The 21428-nt window shown below is 43.4% G+C and overlaps 1 protein-coding gene across 1 annotated transcript; it reads right to left on the bottom strand.

Moving 5' to 3' along the window:
* Window positions 1–574: 574 nt before the first annotated feature.
* Window positions 575–20367, bottom strand: LOC106939331 (androgen receptor-like). Its single transcript, XM_015021699.1, has 9 exons — window positions 19061–20367; window positions 14603–14739; window positions 14180–14296; window positions 12804–12938; window positions 12472–12672; window positions 10703–10847; window positions 7536–7666; window positions 7239–7390; window positions 575–965 (listed from the first exon to the last, which is right to left on the bottom strand). The coding sequence occupies exons 1-9, from the start codon at window positions 19921–19923 to the stop codon at window positions 801–803; spliced, it is 2046 nt and encodes a 681-aa protein (XP_014877185.1). The 5' UTR covers window positions 19924–20367; the 3' UTR covers window positions 575–800.
* Window positions 20368–21428: the final 1061 nt, after the last annotated feature.

The following is a 21428-nucleotide window of genomic DNA, read 5'->3' as shown; positions in this document are numbered from 1 at the left end:
TTTTTTTTCATAAATATACACTTAAAATCAGCTTTACCGCAGTCACTTGCACTTTAAAGGTGTTCATTTTAACACACTGAACAATACATAAAACTATTTGCCAAGTTTTTTTTTTTGTAAAGTTTTTTTTTCTTTTTCTAAGACATGAGAACAGCTTTTAAAAATGTTTTTATATGCCTTCGGGCGAGATAACTTTTCCTCTTAGCATGCAAGTCACAACTGTGTTATTATTAACTGCCAATCAAGCAGTTTTTCTCTCTCTCTCTTTCTCTCTCTGTCAGGTGCACACAATCACATTCATTGTGGAAAAAAGCTAGTTCAAATGTCATACTGCAGCACACAGAAGAAAAGCTTTTTGGGGTTGAGAACTCTGCAAACATGTTTTTCTCACTACGATACTGGCTTTATCTTTCAGCTGACAGTAATCAGTAAGAAGAGCTGAAGAGGTTTTACATGCCCAACTCCGTTGGCTGATGTGCAGGAATGCATGCAAGTGTTGTGATCAGCTCTCCAAGAAACCCCCCCCCCCCCCCCCCCCAAAAAAAAAGAGAGAAACCCATGTGCTGTATGTATGTGTGTGTGTGTGTGTGTGTGTGTGTGTGTGTGTGTGTGTGTGTGTGTGATGCACTGAGCAGGCAGCGAGAAAGAAGAGCAGAGTGGACTTTTACTGGATTACAAAACACTGGAAGAATGTGCCATCCCCTCCGTCTGTCAGGGTCCGATTGAAAGGCTCCGTCACCTCGTGAAAACCGCAACGCGCCTCCGTCGTGTTTCAGATCCACCCGGAGGAAAAATCCCCCTCAGGCCGTGTTGTGGAACAGAATGGGCTTGACCATGCCCGAGAGGATCTTAGGCACGTGAACGCTGACGATCTCGGAGATCATCTCCGGGAAGTTGACACGCATCTGCAGGGACTGAGCTTGGATGAAGAGGTCGTAGGTGAACTGGTGCAGCTTTCTCACGACCTAAGATGGAGGAGAGAACGAGGTGGAGAAAAGAGAGAGAGAGAGAGAGACGTGGTTAGGACGTACGTGTGCACGAGGCGGTTAGTGCTGAAAAAGACATCTGATGTTCTACGCTCCACAGATGGGTGGAAAAAGGAGAGAGAGAGAGAGAGAGAAAAAAAAGGCCTGAACTGCGAGACCTTAATCAGTTCTGGTCTTCTGCCTCTTCTCTGGCTGCTCTCCAACTCGTGACACACACAGCAGAGCATTTAAGGGACAAAACTTGCTCTCTGTAGGAGAGATCCGATCCTCTCGCGGTTACACACCGATCAATGATCTCAGGAGTTTGTCTGCTGGCACTTAATTGTTTCCACTTCTGGAGGAAAGTGGTCGACTTGCTCCCTCTAGTGGCAAAACATTTGTTATTTTTAAAATGTCAGCGGGACCCGTAGAGCTGCTGATGTATTAATTTGCTAAAAATAAAAAGATATCCATCCGAGCGTAAGTGATTTGTAAGCCTTTTTTCCTTGAGTAAAAACATTTACTTTGTGTAAATAAAAGTCTGTTCTCAGGCGCTCCCTCGGGTCATAACGACAAATACTTGGGCGATAAATTTCGGCAGACAGAAAGCTCACAGCCTGCCTGACATGTCCGCATGATAAACAAGCTCTCAGCCGGTGATTTATTTCAGCTTTTACTGATGGAATTTATCTTGGAGGCAAATGTGTGCAGATGTTTTAAAGAAAGAAAGAAAGAAAGAGAGGGAGAGAAACGATGGTAGAGGATGGATGGACAAAAAAAAAAAAAAAAAAAACTATGTGACCCCCTTTAAATCTGGCAACGCGTTCTGTGAGTTTTCAGGTTCCCGTCTAGCCATACCATCTGACTTCTCAGACTCTGTGAATGTAAAGAGACGCAGCGTAATTTACGACTTTTAGAAGTCAAACGTCTGCTGCTAATTTTTCTCAGTCGGTCTGGTTTGCCGGGGGAAAAGTAAGCATTCCTGTGAGGGTGGTTAACTATCCTGAGCTGACACTGCTAATAAAGACGGCATAGACGGTTTATTGCTGCAGTAGTTCATAACCTGATAGCACAGATGTTTAAAAACGTCAACCTCAAAGTATTCATATTCCTTTTAACCTTTTTTTTCTGTGGTATTTATTTGTATTTGCCCCCTTTTTTTCTGTACTGATGCCCCAATTAAAATCCAGTGCGACCAAATTAAACCACTAAAGGCTGCAAAAGATTTGAAACAAGGGTGGAGTTTCGACTTCCAGAAGGAAAACTACCCTAAACACAGTTAAATTGGTGTTGGGATGGTTTAGGTCAGGGGATTTTGGGACATTTACAAGCCAAAGAGACCTCCCTAAATATAATCTACTGTTGCATTTTTTTTTTTTTTTTTAGTTTAAAAATAAAAAGAACATCTACGTGATATTTAAATTTATGGAAAAATCATAATAAAAAAGCACATGTAGAAAAATAATTGGTAACTCTATTAAACACAAAAGAAAATCCACAATGGTCACTGAAATAACTTGAAAACTAAGCATTTACAAAGAAATTAAGCTATAAGAAGCAGGCATTGGTTTTGAAATGTGGTTAAACTCAATCATTTTGATAAAAATAAAACTAAAGAAACAGACCTGGACAAAAATGCTGGTATTTCTAAAAAAAAGAAAAAAGGTTGGCATAATTGACGACAGAGATACCGTATATTAAGCTAAGGTGTGTCCTCTAATTAGCATTACGAGAGAGACTGTCTCTAAGCAGCTTGGCGCTCCTGTGATTACAATTACACATATTATTCAGACGTCTGAGGTCTGCAGGACTCCAGCCAACCTCCATAGCCGCCGGAGGAAAATTGATGACAAATTGAAGAGCAGGATCGCAAGAATGGTAACCAAAGAGCCTGGAACAACCTCCAAAGAAATTAAAGGTGAGCTCCAAGGTCAAGGTACGCCAGTGTTAGATCGCACCATCCATCGTTGCTTCGAGCCAAAGTGGGAGACGACCAAGGCGGAGACCAAAGCGAGGAAAAAAAAAAAAAGCAAGACTGGAATTTTCCACAATGCATAGTGACAAACCACAAAGCTCCTGGGAGAAAGTTCTTTGGACAGAGGAGACAGAACTGGAGCTTTTTGGCACGGCAGTTCTATATTCACAGACCCAAGAATGAAGAAAACCAAGAAAAGAACACTGTCCCTACTGTGAAACATTAAGGAGGCTGGGTTATGTTCTGAGGTTGCATCTGGCACAGGGCGTCTTGAATCTGTGCAGGGCACTATGAAAACTCAAGACCAGGCATTCTGGAGAAAAATGTGCTGCCTAGCGTCACAAAGCTCGGTCTCAGTCGCAGGTCGTGAGTCTTCCAGCAGGGTAATGACCCAAAGCACACAGCTAAAAACACCCAAAAACGGCTAAAAGCAAAACACTGGACTGTTCTGAAGTGGCCTTCTATGAGCCCTCAACTAAATCCTGTTGGAAATCTGTGGAGGGAGCTGAAACATGGAGAAGGCAACCTTCAAACGTGAGAGAACTGGAGCAGGAGGAGCGGACCAAGATACCTGTGGAAAGTCGCAGCGGTCTCACTGACGGCTATAGAAGTCGTTTGATTGCAGTGAGTTACAGGTTCTGTCGTTTTTGTCAATGCCTGTTTCAGTAGTTAGTTTGTTCAAAATGATCCTGTTGGAGCACAGTTTAAAAGCAAAGTCTGACTTTCACTTGTTAATTCTTAGTAAATTTTTATATACTATTACTTTTTGTGACAATTGTGATGATCAACGGAGAGGAAGCAGCTATTTTGTCCGTGCTTTAGTTTCCAACCCATTGACAAGATTGATGAAGCTAAACATATCACTGGTGCTTTTGTCATTTTTTGTTACTTTTGTGCCGCTCTGTTTAAATTCAATCCAAATATTTCATTAAAAAAAAACCCTGAAAAACTCCTAAACCCTATATCTGCCATATCATTATTTAAAAAATACATCCCAGCCAATGTTTTTATTTTTAGCCAAAGAAGGTCAGGAAAACCAACTTTGGTTCCAGAGGCACAGCTTGCAGATCCCTGGTTTAGATCGAAACCTATTAATGTGTTGGAATGGCCTATTCAAAGTCCAAATTCACTCAAAAATATGCAGCAAGACTCGGAAAGTTATTCGTAGACACTTTCCATCAAAAGTGACTGAACCTGTGCTAAAGACTTCAGTGTTGAGATGTGCAGAGCTGGAAGAGAGATGACTGGAGTAAAAGTTGAGAGAACAAAATATTGATGAAGATGGCTGAAGCCAAACGTACGTCACACCTTCTTTTAGTCTTATTTGTAAAAAAAAGTTGAAAACCATGTGTTCCTTTCCTTCCTTTTCACAATTATGCACTACTTTGTGTTCATCCATCCCCATAAAATCCCAATAAAATACACTGCCTGTCCAAAAACTTCACCACCTTGATTATGAAAGCTAATAGGTCAGAGCCTCAAACAGGATAATTATTATGGAAATGAGTATCTTTCAGCAGACAACAAGCTATTTTACTCTAAGCGTCGCTTGTTTATTCATTTTAGAGAAGGTTTTCATACACCAGAAACAGTGATAGAACCCATGGGTAGGTGATGCATTGAACTGGGCGCACTAATCGCACCGTCTGGGTTGGCCGCCTGTGTGTGTTGTCGTCGTGTCTGGTCATGCACCGCTTTGCGGATCGCACGCGCCGCCTCTCTCTCAAACCGGGTGATTCGGATGGTGTTCCTGCAGAGGAGGTTCACCTGTACCCGCATTCGCATAAACCACCCTGTAAGAACTCATTGTAGAAAGCCAAGAAAACCTTCTGCAATGAGGTTTTCTCATTGCAGAAGCGTCGCCGAGCGTCACCTTGCTGACGCTTACTACACCAAGGTAAGCGGCAAGTGTAAAAGCCGGTACCGCTCAATGCGAACCGCAAATATGAGTTAACAAATAGTTGCGGGTGTTTGTTTTGAGAGCAGCAGTGAGAACAAAGAAAAGTGTGCGGCATGTGCTTTCAAACCTCACACTTGCTCCCTCGATACATGTTCCGGCACGTGCCTGCAACTTGAAGAAGCTTTAAATGTCGATGAACCACAACAGACGATCACAGGCGGATCTTTTTCAGCCGGTGTTCCTTACAAATCCTGCGTTCGCTTGGATAAATACCAACCAATCGCAACCAGCAGAGCAAAATACCACACCAAGCAGCAGACATTATTTAATTCTTGAATTTTGTACCCTAAGTATATTTAGATAACTTTACATTGTCCATTTTGGTTCATGGGCTGGCACATGATTTTATGGGGCCTTAAGCAGAATATAAGTTAGGGCCCCTCGCTTCCTGTTAAGAACGTCAGAAGCAACATATAGAGATGTAGTGATGTATGTTTTTGCATGTTCAAAAAGGCAACTTGCCAATTTTTTTAAATCTTACATTTAAATATTAAACAATTTAAGGCTTTTAATTTATCTCTGCTGAAACCATTGGTTCAGATTTGATTGAATTGTCATTCTCGATAAACAAACGTTACAATTATAGATCTATCATCTGCGTTAAAATATAAGCAACAATGAGGGTCCCAGAAGGTTTTGGGGGCCCTGAGAGCTACTTAGTCCACTCAATGTCTTGGGTTGGCTCTGAATGTGACCAGCATTACGTAACTTGTTTTAGGACCAAGCTAATAATTAACTATATTTTTTTTGTATTGGTTTGGTGTGTTTAAATATTGTCAACAATGTCTTCCAATAACATATAATTACCTAGTCATATTGTTAAATTTCCTGTGAACTTTTGACATTTTTTAACACAAAAACATGGTGGGGCGCTGACTGACTGCTCCAGAGCCCCTACCGCCGGGCTTTCTGCGGGAAACCCAGCCAGAAACTACAAAAAAATGGGTTAAGGGCTGTCCAACACAAACTGGACAGACAACGGGGAACCATCATCTTCGCAGAAGAAATGTGGTTGGGACAACATGTGAAACGATCTGGATCTGCGGTCATTTAGACATTTGGTGAATTCACGTCGTAAAAAAACAACAGCAGAACTCCCGGCTCTAGCCAGAGATTAAAGTAAGAGCATTTCCACATGCACAATGCGAAGGGAACTTAAGGGATTAAGCCTAAACAGCTGTCTAGCCTTAAGCAAAGCACTGATCAGAGAGGCAGAGTAAGCTTAAAGACTGGACTCTGGAGAAATGTAGGAAGGTCATGTGGTCTGACAAGTCCAGATTTATCCTGTTCTGGGATGAAAAGAGGCAGATGAATTGATGCAGACATCGTCCCTGGAGTCTGCTATGCAAGCCTGTGGGGGGCAGTGCTATGATCTGAGGTTGCTGCAGTCGGTCAGGTTCAGCAACATTACATACCCAAAGATTGTGGTCAGCTGACAACCTGAATATACCGAATGACCAGGTTGTTCCATCAACGGACGCGTTTCCCCCCAACCTGACGGCACTGGTGTATTCCAAGATGGCAACGGCGAAATTTACCGAGCTGAAATTCAAGAAGCATGAAACATAATTGTCGCCACCAGAGTCCAGAACCCGGGATGTGCTGGAGACTGATCCCACTGTGGTCTCGTTCTCCTATCGTTTCTACACGACCTTGGCGAAAGCTAAATGCAAATCTGGATAGAAGTAAACATGGTGACAGTGAATAAGCTTATTGAAACTACGCCACAGCGAATAGGTCCCACAACCCAAGCAAAATATTAGTGTCATTTTTTTTTCTTTTTTGGGAACAGGCAATATGTCTGAGCCTTTTTGATGTGACAAAATGTGAAAAATAAATAAATACACAATTAAAAAGCAGGGGGAAATGGGTAATTAATTAGAATTTTTGGGGAGAAATTAAATATGTCTTGGTTTTTATTCGTATTATTATCACTCGGCTTAAACCAAACAGCATTTTTTGAATTTCAGCAGTGACACTCCGCAGCCAGCAGGTGGAGCCAGAGCAGAGGAGATGAGAAGAGCTGAACTGAACCTTTGTCTGCCAAGGCAGTTATTCCTTTCTTTCTTTTTTAATTACATAAACAGAATAAGTGGCTCTGTTAATGTAACCTGAACACGTTCGGTAAAAATAAACCAACACTGTACTGCCGGGAGCCAAATACAGTGTTAGTGTTCTGAAATCCAAATGACTTTCACCTGATGAAAGCCAAAAATGACAAAATGACACTTGCGTAACAGATCAGCAACAAGTAAGGAGTGGAAGGAAGGAGGCAGGTTCAGGGGTTGGGGGTGGGGGGGGGGGGTGGAGGGTTGGGTTACAGAGTCCCATGTATTACCGACTGGAGGTAGTCCAGTAGCTGCGTGAGCTGAAACAGCCTCTGTGTCCGGGTGGTCTCCCCGTGGTGGCTCGCTAAGCGGTCCAGCTCCTTGATGTAGGAGGTCCGCAGTTCGTCAAAGCAGCGCTGGCTCCTCAGGCCCTCCACTGGCACTGTGACCACAAAGCCAGAACACAACAATAACTCTCACAGGCTTTATCCCTCCCCATCAATTCTCCGGAGCATGGGCCGCGCTCTGTTCAAGTCGTATTTCACTTCAACGGGGCTGTTTTTTGGAAATGATCCCGGGTGACTCACTGATACTGAAGAGGACCAGGGCCTTCATGCAGAGGAACTCCTCCTCGGTAACCTCCAGCTTGCAGAACCTCTGGGCGAGCAGCTTCATCCTCACACAGTGTTCGTACATGCTGGACACTTGCATACGTTGGCTGGGATGGTGGGAGGAAAAATGGGGGCGGGGGGGGGGGGAAAAATAAAAAAAATCAGCCAAACAGTATTAGAGGGAGGAGAGAGGAGTGATCGGATACAAGGTGTGACAGAAGCAGAAGTGTGAAGCCAGGAGATGTTCTGGCAGAAACACACAGAGAAGAGGAAGAGGATTAATAGTTGTGGGGACGAGAGAAGAGGAGATCGGAGAAAGCGCGGCAGGGGTGAGAGAAAAATGAGTTAGATGGATAATAGAAAAGGAGAACGACAGATGGGCAGAGAAAAATGAGGGTCAGCAACACGGGCAGGCGTATCCATTAACCGCGGCGGTTGCGGGCGGCCCTGTAGGAGCGACGGAGGTCTAACGCGCAGAGAACGAGTGTTTTGCTAATGTAACACAAAATGGCAGAAAAATTGAGAAGGCGCATGACTGGCTGTACGCCATCAGAACGCCGCTCACAGCAGTTCAACTGGATTGCAAGGCGGCGGCGAACGTTTAGCATTTCGCAAAACGGCGAATACCTACGGAACTCTGTCACACCGCGCCACCTTAATGTGATTTCTACTGGGAATTTAGACCAACACAAAGTAGTGCATAATAGTGAAGCAGAGCGAAAATGATGCATCGTTTTTGAAATGTTTTGTAAATATCCAATGACTAAATAACAAATCATTTGGGCCTTTGCCCAAAGATCGAAACTGAAATTCGCCCATTTTGTTTCTGCAAAGTAGCTCAGTTTCACCTGGACTGAACAGAAAGTGTCTTTGAACAGGTCTTCTCACAGTATCTCAGGCTGGACTTTCAGAGCCATTCAAACACTACTACCTACTTTGGACTAAAACCCTTTGCTTGTTGCTTTGTCTGTATGCTCAGTGTTGTTCTCCTGTCGCACTCTGCAGTCTCTTAGCCTCTAACAGCTTTTCTTCTAATCTTGCTCCTTACAGCAGGTTGCTGCAACCACCATTACTCACTACAAAGACACTGTGTTCAGGGTAATATAAAGTTAGTTTTTGCCCAAACACAGTTGCCCAAGAAGTTAAATGTTGGACTCGATTGACCAGAACCAAAGACGTTTCTGACGGAGTCAAATAATTCGGCCGTATTCTGTTTTTTTAAATAACAATGCGCTTAATTTTAAATAATTGCGATTGAATTCTGGTTATTCAATTGCACTTAATTTTTATTTGGTTTAATTAACAATGAACAGAGAATCCAGATCCCGTCATACACCAAGCAAATGAGCACATTTACTTTTTCTCCACAAAAACCACTGGCTGTTTCCCCCAATAACTACATCCAAACAATGAAATTAAACAACCCCATTTCGTTTTTAGACCCAGCTCCGTTTTGGCGCTTGTTGTAACCGCATGGTGAGTCAGGTGCAAATCATTTGGGATGTGTGACTGATAGGAGCGGAGCAGGGTGGGGGCGTGTAGGCTTTTACTTGTCCAGCGCGCTGCACTTGTTGCAGTCTAATTAACTTCTGTGCCTTTCTTCATTTCTTTCTCCAATAAAGTAAACTGCCTGCTCCTCTGTTTAGACGGAGCATTCACAACATAGCACTCGCTTCAGTTTTACCTGTTCTGTATTTGCTGCACACTTGTTAAAGGCGCCAAAGAATCCCGACCCAACCTGTCCATCCAGCAAATTATTTTGTGCTGACAAAACCCGAAATTTGGGCCGGGCTCCGGGTATAGATCTAAACGCCAGTCTGAGCTCTGCCACCACTCTGGAGACAGGAATTAAAAGCAGCACTCGAATGCGTTTTGGAAGCGGACACGCTCCAAAGTGTCCCCGTCCATAACTCTGTCAGCTCCTGGTCAGCAAGATGCAGTCGGTTCTGCGTCCATGTCAGAGCTGATATTCAGAAGGATTTTTTTTTCTTTTTAGTGATTGAATTAGTTTCCTCTGGGATGTACTCTGTGCGCAAAGTAAGTTGAAAATGTTCGCACTTATGCACCGAGTAATCAAGAATGTAAGTTGTAATCCATCTAAATGACCTTGACGATCATGAGATTTTGCCATCGTTTGAAAAAAAAAAAAAAAAGAAAAAAAAAGTCAAATACAGGAAATATTCTGTCAACGTGACTCCTGACCCACAAGTCACTACTATGGCTTGTGGTAACCATTAATCTGACATTGACTTCCTTCTCCACAAAAACCAGATTTATGGACGGCGTGTCAACAGACTGCCTCAGCAACTCCTCCAAAGTCATCAGAAGCATGCCGCCACCACCGCGTCTTTCAGTGGCAGCGGTACGCTCATAATGTACACGGTTAAGCTTTTTGAAACTCATGTAAGACACAAAGCTCCATTTTGGTCTCATCTAACAAAAGCACCAACTTCCAGAAGTTTGCAACATCACTGGTGACAAACTTGGCTTTACCACTCCATGAATATGAATGCATTTGTAAGACACTGTGTACATGCATATCACGCATTGAGATTTGTGATAAAAGCGGCAGTACGGTTTTTTTTTTGTTTTGTTTTTGTAAGTTCAAAGCAGAGACAAAAGACGAAAGTTGAAGTTAAAGACAGGTTTTTGGGTGGAGGCTGGAAGGTTGCGGCGCGTATCAAGGTGAACGAAAGCAAACATCTTGATGAGACGACTGCTTCGGTAAAAGAGAGATTAAATGGAATAAATCATCAGAGGTGATCCCTCTGCGGCCACGCGTATCAGACGCAGAGGAAGTGGTAAGATCAGAACGCGCTTGTTTACCGCCGCGTCTTGAAAAAGCACGCGTTTTATTGTTTGATTAGTCAGTCTTCCTCTGAACCGCGTATTCCACCGTGGTTCTGCTTCCCAGTGACGGTGACAGGTGGAAATCTCCCGATATTTCCAACAGACCCCCACGCCGCTGCGATTATTACAACTGATTACGCCCCAAACAAACTTTTTCCTCCCTCCCCCCCGCTTTCTTAAGACGAAGCGACAGGCTTGGGAAACTTTAGTCAACTCGCTCAACTTGCTACCAAGAACTCCTTCAAGTTTAGACGTCTGGGACGGGTAAAAAAAAACTTTTTCGCGTGACTTACTCGTTGAACACCAAGTCGGGCGCAAAGTAGAGCATGGAGCAGTTGGTGAGCGTGTAGGATCTCCAGCCCAAGGCGAACACCATCACCCCCATCCATGACAACTGAATCACGGACATCTGGTCGTCCACATGCAGGTCACGGAAACCTGTTGATAAAATGGACATTTTAGGAAATGGGAAAACTATAAATAATAATAATAATAATAATAATATGAATAATATCCTGATTAACTCAATTAATAAAAGTTAGACCGTAATAATGTCAAAGATCATACTAGAGACCCTGCTTTGCATTTTCATTTCTCTATCATCTCCATAAACAAGAACACATCTCCCTCTAGTGGCTTATAGTTGAACAGGCTAGCTCGCTCTGCACCAGACTGCTTCAGTGTTAAAGGGATGGGCCTTTTTTTTTCTTTTTCTTTTTTTTTAAGTTTGCAAGCAGTTGATCTTAGACAACTCTTGTGGTTTCTTCCTTCAGCCTACATGCATTTACAAAGATCTAATCTAAAAAAAAAAAAATCCACAATCTTCTGAGTAAAGCATATTTTATGACCCTATGTTTTTCTTTGGATGGTTGTACACACAGAAGCTGAGGATCATAAAAATGACGAGCCTTTCTGCGTGAAACTCTTCTTAGGACACATGAAGCATTTCCCAGTCTGAGTCTCCCGGAAATAAATGCAAAAACTGTATAAAAGGCAAAAATTACAGGCGGCACCGAAGCAGTTGCGGGCCCACGCTGTGTCGCAGGACAACGTTTCATGCATAGGTGGAAACAGGGGCATTGGGTGACGATAATACGCTGAAGAGACACATGTGCAAAATCTGTTTTGGCACGAAGCGCTGCGGTCATGTGACCGGCGCTGTGCTTAGCACGGCAGCAGATTTAGCGTTCAGCAGGGCGCCTGTGTGGTGGATTCTGCTGGGAGATCCTTTGCTTTGGACCAGCTGTCTGCATTAGGGTCAGATGTCTGCACTATAAGTATGTCTCAAGCGCGCCAACAAGCATAGAGAGATGATGCCAGGGAGACAAATGTTACTTGTAGGAGTGCCGGAGTGAGAGGGGGCGAACTGTTTTTCAAAATAAAACATTTCCGAGTCTTTCTCCGACGTGTGAAACTCCCGATTGGTGACCGCTAATGTACGAGAACGCTAGCTTTCTAACTCACATGGGAAATGTCCTCTCTCAGTTCGTGTTTCACTCTGAAATATTATTAGTGGTGCACCTCCTCCAACCTCCACTTCCTGTGTAAATAATCCTCAGCTGCTGGATAAATTATTCCGCAAAGGCAAAGCGAGAAAACTGCTCAAAGTTTCACAGAATGCTAGCATAAAGTATCGTGATATATACTTTTTAGAATTGGATACGTTCTGAGATGGACCGTGCGACCCCACATGCACACCGAATAAAAATGCCACGAGAGTTATCTGCTGCAGGTGAGATATTAACGGCTTATAACCTTTCATGATAATCTCCTAAAATGAAATCCAACCCTTTTGAGGTCAGGCACCGAGCTAAAAGATACTCCGTGATTCTCGTGCCAGCTTTCGAAATATTTTCATGGCCCTATAATCTGATGAGTCACGCAAGTAACTGCGTATCTGTGGAGGATTGTCAACAGGTCCGACCAAGCGGTGCTATTATTTATCACGTATTGAGTGGGAGACAGCTGCCGCAGGTATTTTCAGCTTGCGGCGCTTTTCACGAAAAAAAATAAAATAAAATAAAATCTGCCCCCTCTTTCGCCCCGGATCATACCGGTTTACCTGGTATCGCCTTTGCCCAGCGCACAACGGTCACCAGCTGTCGTTCCCCGAGCTCATTGAGGCTGGTGAGCAGGGAGGCGGGGCTGTCTGGTTGGGCGGGGTCGTGCCCCGCGTTAACAACGGCAGGCTCGATGGACTGCAGGATGGTGAGCAGGGAGAGGCAGGAGCGCATAGTTGGGGGGATCCCTAAAAGTTGAGGCCCTGCAGGAGTTTACACAGAAACAGGAGCAGAAGAATTAATTATATTATATATATATATATATACATAAAATGGTCACACTCTTTGCAAATCTCTTTGATATTTGAGCTCGTGAGCCACTAATCCTCCCCACCTTGAGCCCTGGCAGCAGCATTTCCAGGCTCCAAGACAACGTTGTGCTTCCCTTCCCTCTCTCCATGCCCCCAGGCACCAGGCTGCTGTTCTTCCTCTCCCCCTCTCGTCTGTCCGGCTCCCTTCAGCCTACGGCCTACAATCACACACCAGGTGGAAGATAAATTGCTAAAACAGGAAGCCCCACTTACAAGTGAGCTCTTTCTTTTTCGCCAAATAATGTCCCTAAAGAAAACAGCAGCACGTGGTTACTACAAATGAGGCTAAAGTTGTTCACAAGCTTCTTGTGATGTTTCCTATCATCAACACGTCAGTTAAGTTCCTCTTCGCAGGCCAACAGGCAGACAGAAAGGACATAAAAGGTCTTTTTGACCTCCGCTGAATTGAATTTGTCACGCTAAATTTTAGCAGGAACAGTTCTGCTCTGCTGAATCTTAGGCATTTGACCACACTGACCCGTTCTTTATCCATGTGCACAGCGAATACAGCAGCCTGCTAAGGGGTTCATACCTTCTGAACTTGGGATTTTGCCACACTTAGTGTGTTTTATTGGACTTTCATGCGGTAGACCAACACAAAGTACTACGTGTTTTCTCGGCATTCTTTTTTAACCAAAAAAAAAAAAAAAAACGCGAAAAAGTATGGCATGCATATGTTTCAGCTCCCTTTGGTCTGACAGACCTAAATAAAATCTAATGCAGGAAATTGCCTTCACCTAATTCGTAAATCGAGTCCATCTGTGTGTAATGTAATCTCCAGCTGTTCTCTGAAGGCCTTAGAGGTTTGTTAGAGAACACTGGAGAACCAACAGCAGACAGGTCAGGGAGAGAGATGTGGCGTTTAAAAGCAAGGTTTAGGTTAGAAAACCTAAACCCAAAAGCGCTGCTTAAAGCGAAAACCTAAAAATAGACAGCGCATGTACGGCAAAACTCGGAGAAAACGAATCGGAGGGAAGCAGCTGAAGGCCCCGACATAACCGTAGAGGTGCTGCAGAGCTCAGCAAGAAGAAAGTGTTTGCTGTACTATTAGTGTTCTTAAAATATTTGGAAGAGAGACAATGAGAAAGCCATAAAAGTTGTGTTTGGGGTGTGTCGAAGGCATGGCGAACATCACTGTGAAAACTCCACTCCAACTGTGGAAAACGGCGGCGGGATGGCATAATGCTTTGGGGACGCACTTTTTTAATTGCAGGGACAGAAAAAGCTGGTCAGAGATGAGGGGAAAATAGATGGGAGATAAATACAGATTAGGTCAGTCCTGGAAAAAAAAAAACTTTGTTAGACTGAGGAAGATATTAAACTAAAGGTTCTTGTTGTTACATTTCTCTTCTTGGCACATTTTTTCTCCTTCAGGTTTTCATGCCTACAAGCTGCGTACCTTTCAGGCTCATTCCGGACATGAAGCACCTCTTTAGCCGACACGAGGCGCAGTTTTTCCTCCTCAGCTTGTCGATGGTACAGTCGTTCCGGCTGGCGCACAGGTGGTTCTGCTTTCCTGGAGGCACACAAAAAAAAAAAAAAAAAAAAAAAAAGAATCCACATTGCCTCGGCCTTTTACTCATAGCAACGCCACGTGGGTGTTTTCTGATAACGAACTGCTCGGCCTTATAATGTCAGGTCGCTGTGCCCTGACGGCAGAGAGTAGGTGGGTGTATAAAATTAAATCAGGGGATGCATACTGTAATTTTGATGTGCACTCAGGGATGCTTGTGTGTGTGTGTGTGTGTGTGTGTGTGTGTGTGTGTGTGTGTGTGTGTGTGTGTGTGTGTGTGTGTTGTGGTGTTGTTTGCGTCACTCCCACCTGCAGCAGCCCTCTTGAAGAACACTTTGCAACTGCCGCAGGTGACCGCTCCGTAGTGGCAACCCGAGGCGTCATCGCCGCACACCTGACACACTCTCCTGTCTGACAGGAACACGCCTGGGAAAAAATCCTCGTGCCTGGAAGTGTGCGCGCACGCACACACACACACACACACACACACACACACACACACACACACACACGCACGCACGCACGCACGCACACACACACACGCAAATTGTGACGGTTATGATGGTAAGCCATGGTTTTCAAATGTTTCAGTTTCAAGAATCGCTAAAGTTTTCCATCATTGTTTGGACTGGAGATGTTTAATTTAGGGCGGCGCGATAAATCGATTCTATCATTTAATCGATTTATTTATTTATTTATTTTTTAAGCTTCAATTTTTGGAAAATTTTGGTTTATTTATTTATTATTAATGTGGTTCTTGGGTTTCCATATTCCAAAGTGACGTCAGCACTACCAGGGCGGCCATCTTGTGTTTCATAGGTTCTATGTGCTTGGACTTTGAATTCAGGTCAACATTGCGACGGACTATTATTGCCTGGCTGCAATTTTGTTTTTAGATTTAATTTCGAGAATAAAGTCGGAATATTACAAACATACGGTAAGTGCTACAATTGAGTTGGAATAACACGTGAATAAATTTATAATCATAGGACAAATAAGTACTGTTTTTATGAGAACTCCAACAAGAAAAATAACAAAAAAAACCTACAATTAGAAATGTTGAGCGCTGTGTGAAGTTATACTTTGGTACCAGTTTTAAAGACAACACATAATACTTATCAATACTTTATATTTTAACACAGCATTAAATTATTTTAAGTAGCAGGAATTTGAAACATTCATGCAAACGATTGTGTCCGTTTTGAAAAAGGAACTGTACAAACTAAGACTTTTTTTTTCCTAGTGAAATTAAATTTCACTAGAAATTCTGAAAATTATATTCTGAATATTAAACAAAAAATGGCTCATAGCCTGGCCCTGTTACTCCATCATACAACTCACGGAAAGGGTAATTGAAATAAAAGCCACTCTTTGAAAGTATTTGTCTGTCATTTGCGCTTTCTTTTTTAAAAAACAAATCGAGGTGGGGGGGAAAAATATCGATTAAAATCGGATCTGATCTGAAACAAATCATAGATTTTATTTTGAAGCCCTACTTTAAATAAGATGCCAGAGAAAGACCAGGAGAGGTTTTTTTTTTTTTTTTTTTTTTTCCCGCTTGAGAGGAAAATAGGGCTGACACCCTCCACACGTTAGCTGCACACTGTAACCAGCTGGCTGAAAGAAAGCTTCTACTTTTTTTCTCACGGGCAAGAAAGAAATTACAAACAATCATGATGTGAACAATAAAAAAGCACCGCCTCTATAAACTGCTTTATAGTACTTTAAAAGTACTTGAAAAGTGTTGCTAAGTTTAATGCGCGTTTTAGATTTATTTATTGAAGTCTGCATATCTAAGTAACAATAAAAATTTAACAGATAAGATTGTTATAATTAAAATGATACATTTATATACCATCAGTACAAAACAAATGGTTCATTTCTGTTTTAAATAAAGCAACTAAATCATGTTATCATCCCACTGCCGCCTTGGGTCGAAGTGCAGAACACAAGACTGGATTCACAAGACTAAGACGAGGATTTATTTGAGTGATTTCTCAAACAGAACAAAAGTTTCATAAATTTTTGTTTAACTTTGAATTATTCACTCCAGATTTTTTTTTTGTTTCATTTTGATCAAATTAAAAAGCCCAGAAGCCCCAATTCAACTTAATGGTGAATAGAAATCTATAACCCAAACAGAGCGAGCCGCCATATATATCACAACCCTGCACCACACCCCCTTTCACACTGGCCCCCTGGGCGGTAAGCCATATTCCTGAAAAGCCGCCACCGACGAGGCCACTGGACCTCGCTCCTTCAGTAAAGTTTCATAAACACAATAATAATATCCCTACATTCCTTTCTTTAACTATAAAACAATTTCAGGTGTCTCGAGCCGGAATCAGACGCTCGCGGAGAAGAGATGAAAAAAAGAGACGGATTGAATGCAGCCGAGATCTAATGAAACCCTACACAGGATTACCAAGGCAGACACCAACTTAATTAGCCAGCAGACATGTACAATCGTCATTTCTAACACTGTTTACACTCCACTCCATGTTGCACAGGTGGAGTGCGATATCTTTTATTTTTTTGCCACCCACTAACCCAAGGGCACCCTGGGTGGTGGGCCATAGCAGCCATAGCAAACCCTACTAATGATGTATTTTTGGTTCAAAAAATGTTAATGCATAAGTGATCGTGCCATGACAGCCTAATACCGACCACTGTCTGAATGGTTTTAAAATGCATAAATGGTAGAGCGTGAGGAAACACTACCAGGGTATTTCAGGGTCCATTTTATGACTTCCAGTCATAACATGCATGAAAAAAAAAAGCATGAAAGGACAAAGTAAATCAGATATATTTATAGATTAAGGTCAGTGGGATCTGTTCCACACAGAGAATTAGAGCACCAGCCCTTTAAAATGTAATCCAATTACAACTAGTTTCCCTGTCACACAGAGCCGATGACACAAGAGATGAATTCAACTAAGATACAAATAAAAACTTGTGATTAAAGAATGCCACAGTCCTGGAAATCAGCAACCCGTGGCATTTAGATTCTTCCACTCCCAGCACCGAATCAGCAACAGGTGCTGTATCTCTTGTTTATGGCCACGCAGATACATTAACTCCCCGTCTGGAAGTCGGCTCTAGCTGCAGCACAAATAAAAGGACGTTTCTGGACATTTTTTGGGGGGGGGACTGGGTGAACTTTGCTTCACAACGGCTGTATGTTGAAACGCAGCTCGGCCAAGGCCAAGAGCAGAAAAACGCAAAAAAGAAGAAAAAAAAAAGAGAGGGGGGGCGGAGGGGGTGTGTGTGTGTGTGTGCGGTTCAGTTCTGGTGTAGATACGCAGCTGCTGCTGCAGCGGGACAGGCCATGATTCCACAAAGTAACAATGCGAGTCATGGCCAATGAAGGGGGCACGGTCACGGTTTTTTTTTTTTTGAATCAACACACAATCTATTGATGCCATGTGGCTTTTTCAAAAGGAAATTGGGTTTGAAATCAGATATCAGGGGGGTTCACCACCACTGCGCTTTAAAAGTAAGTGCCTGTCAGTAACGTCGCTGTAATGAAGCGTGATTCCCCCCCCCACCACCACCACCATCACCATCAGCCCCCCAACACGTTGCTCTTTTGTTTTCCACCATACGCAGAAGGGATTGACTGACAGCCCGTGAAAATTAAAAGTGGCAGGACCCAGACCAGACCCGGCCCAAGACTATACGGAAAACCCTGAACAAGAATTTCATTTGAGACCCCATTTCCAGGTCACGTTTCAATAAAAAAAAAAAAAAAGGAAAAAAAAAGAAGCTGTAAATAAACTGCGGCGACGAGCCTGGGTTTGGTATTCGTGCCTGGAGTGCAGCAATTCAACGCACACTCAGCCGAGTCTGGAAGGGGGGAAAAAAATTATTTACCTTTTAATTATTGATTGGTTTGTAATTACCTGAGATATAAAATATGACTTTAACACAAGGAGAAGAATACATGGCTGAGGTAAATTTAAAAACTTGAAGTTTAAAAGAAAAATATCCACAGTAATTTTTTTAAAGGAATACATTTATTTTTTTATATAAAAACAAATGTTTAATCAAAAGCAACTAAAAATTAAAAGTTTTGAGATGGTTTTTGGTCCTTGCTAGAAAATAATTTAAGTTATAATGAACAATATTTGATTTTTTTCCCCCCTCCACACACTGCTACAAAATTGGGCAGTAGTTTTTTTTTTATTATTATTATTATTTTTTTTTTAAAGATGCAGTTATGTTTGATTTCTTGGAGGTAGAAGCTTGGATCCGTGAACCCATAACACAGGAGTTATAGGCTCATGAAGCTAATTGTTGTGGTGTTAACAACCAGGAGGAGCACAAGCTGATAAAAATTTAACTAAGCACTAAAAGAACATGTTCACAAGTAGAGACTGCACTACATTGTGTATGCAACAGGTTTCACGAGATACAAATCATCAACTATCCTAATTTATAGTTTTCATTTGGCAACTTTCCCCATGATTTATGAGCGGCAGCCATATTGGATCCAAAGTTTGGTGCTGCTGAGCAACTCTCCGACACTCCTAGTTGGAATTCTGGCTTAATGGGGCGGTCTTTATGACTAAGAACTTGGAAAATTCAAGTACAAAGAGAAAACAACATATATTCTCCGTGAGAGGTCAAGAACTCTTGCGGTCCTCCTGGTGGCCTGGGTGCCCTAAGCAGTTGCTTACTTTGCTTATGGCTAGGGGCGGCTCTGGAAAAAGATTGTCCTCTTGGTTTGAAACAAATAAAAAAAGGAACTCAGAAGCAGTAATTTACCTGAAGCCGCGATCTGTGCAGTGCACCCAAACGGAAGGTTCAGTCTTGATAGTGGAAAAAGCGCTTTGCCCTTGAGGAATCGCGTCTGGGTAACTTTCCACTTGGCCAAACGCCTGAACCGTCGAAACTGGCGCACCGCCTTTACTGCCCCGCTCACCTCTCCTGTACCACACACAGTCGCACTCTTGCCTGGGTCCGAAAGAGGTTTGTCCGCAGTATTTACACAAGAAACTGTGTCCATCGTATGCGCCTCTATGCGGCTCGGATCGCTCGCCGTATGCGCGCTCGGTGGCGCACCACACACCTTGGGTCTCTCTGTACAGGTTCGCCTCGGCAGAGTAGGGGGAGTACGGTTTCAAAGATCCAACTTCAGTCACTTGAGGGGTCGTGGGAACCTCCGCTATCGAGTTCATGAACATGCTCGAGTCCTTGCAAACGAATCTGGAGATGACCGAGCCGCGCGTCACAGTCTGCGCAGCGTCCATGTCCCCCGAACTGAACTGATCCACGCAGCTCACCTGCCGCAAACCGTGGCATACCTCCCCAAATTCGTCCACTCCGAGGCTGCTGTCGGCTCGAACCAGCCTGCTTCCTTCCGAGCTCACGCTTCCAGGCGTGCCCAACTCCGGCGCTCCGCAGGAACTGTTTCCGCCGGCGGCGGGGGGCTCGCAGTCTCCGAAGGCGCTGCTGGGGCACTGGTTCAGACCGCCGAGCGGAGACGACAGCGGGTCCAGCCCCAGAGACACCGACACGGCTCGGCTGAGTTCGAGAGTTGGACACGCGTATGCATCGACGGTCTCCATGCGATCCCTCTCGGTCATCCTCGTCTCGTCTCGGTCGGGCAGCCTGGAGCGAAAGGCCATCTTCGGCTCTCGTCCTTGGAGTTAAAGCAGAGTGCACGGAGAGCAAACAAACCACTTTCCCCCCCCCTTCTTCCCGGCGAGAAAACGCCTACTAAGTAAGACTCCACTCATGCGTCTCAGCGGATGGGGAATTCAGATCAGCCGACGACGTCGCTGAAGGGAAGGGACGTCCCGCCGATCCGATCCGCGAATGAAGCGCTGCACAACTTTTTTTTCCCTCCTTCTTTCCTCTCTCCCCCTGTCTCTTTCTTTCTTACAAAGAAACCATTTTCAAGAGCGGCGCTTCGGGTTAGACTGTTTGCACGCTACTAAAATTAACCTCAACTGTAACCGATAGAGACAGCAGTGGGAGGACTTTGAACCTTGATTGGCTACACTGTCAGAGCTGCAAAGTGAACAATAACTCCACGGAGCACAGGCGAGCCGGAACGTAACTTATCTGAATGAGGGCTCGCCCCCCTGTTATTTGGGGGCGAAAAGTAAGCAAATCTCGCGAGAATAGCGGCGATTAGGCAGTAAATCCACTTAATGTCACTGTCCACACCTAGGAGCAAAGACTGCAGCTGTCATACTGAAGTTACACAATCTTGTTTGTTCACTTTCCCTCCCATCATTCCAAACGATAAAATCCCATTAAGCGATGAAATATTCGCTGTTAATAACGTCCGTGATCACAATGAATTAAAAAATAAATAAATAAAACCCTTGAACTGTTTTACCTTTTGTGACGTTAGTGGATCTTGAGAGAATTTTCCATGATAGTAGAGGCCAGTTGTGAAGGAAAATAATACATATACATAATACAGACCAAAACTGGATTATATATATATATATATATATATATATATGTGTGTGTGTGTGTGTGTGAAATGCAGATGAAGGAGAAAATTAACAGTGCATATAATATCACTCTGCCTCTAATGTGAAGTTAGATGGCAGCATCATGCTGTGGGTGATGCTTTTCCTTCATCAGGGACTGTGTGGACGACGGTTTCAGCTAAATAAAGAGAGGCAAAAGAAATCTGCAAAAGGACTTGAGATTGGGGTCAGAGTTCACCATTCATCAGGAAAGCAACCCTGACCGCCCACCGGAGCTACAATGGGACGACTGGAGTCAAAGTGTAGTGGGTCACATGTTAGAATGGCCTAGTCAAAGTCCATCCCCAAATCCAACTGAGGGTCCTTTTGGTGCGAGTGAGATTCAGAAGGTCAAATTTGAACATTGAAGTCTTTTAGTTTAGTAGAAACCAGTCCCAAAAAAACCGACATAGAACATGTTGTTCTACAGCAGCAGCAACACGTCGAACGGATACCCGACGTTTTAGAATATTATTTGGAAACATTTGGACACCATGTATCATTTTTCCTTCCTGTAATAAAAAAAAAGAAGAAGAAGAAAAAAGAAATCATCTTTAGTTTGTGTTGGTCCCAAAAGAAATAAACTGAAGTTTGTTTTGATATCGTGCGACAACCTTGTGTATTTTCAATGATTCCTTATTAAGTTT

The sequence above is a fragment of the Poecilia latipinna genome, unplaced genomic scaffold (assembly GCF_001443285.1).
Source record: "Poecilia latipinna isolate Pla-1442-1.1 unplaced genomic scaffold, P_latipinna-1.0 Scaffold2833, whole genome shotgun sequence".
Classification (NCBI taxonomy): domain Eukaryota; kingdom Metazoa; phylum Chordata; class Actinopteri; order Cyprinodontiformes; family Poeciliidae; genus Poecilia; species Poecilia latipinna.
The sequence above is the reverse complement of the archived record's forward strand: the minus strand, read 5'-3'. Positions and strand labels throughout refer to the sequence as shown.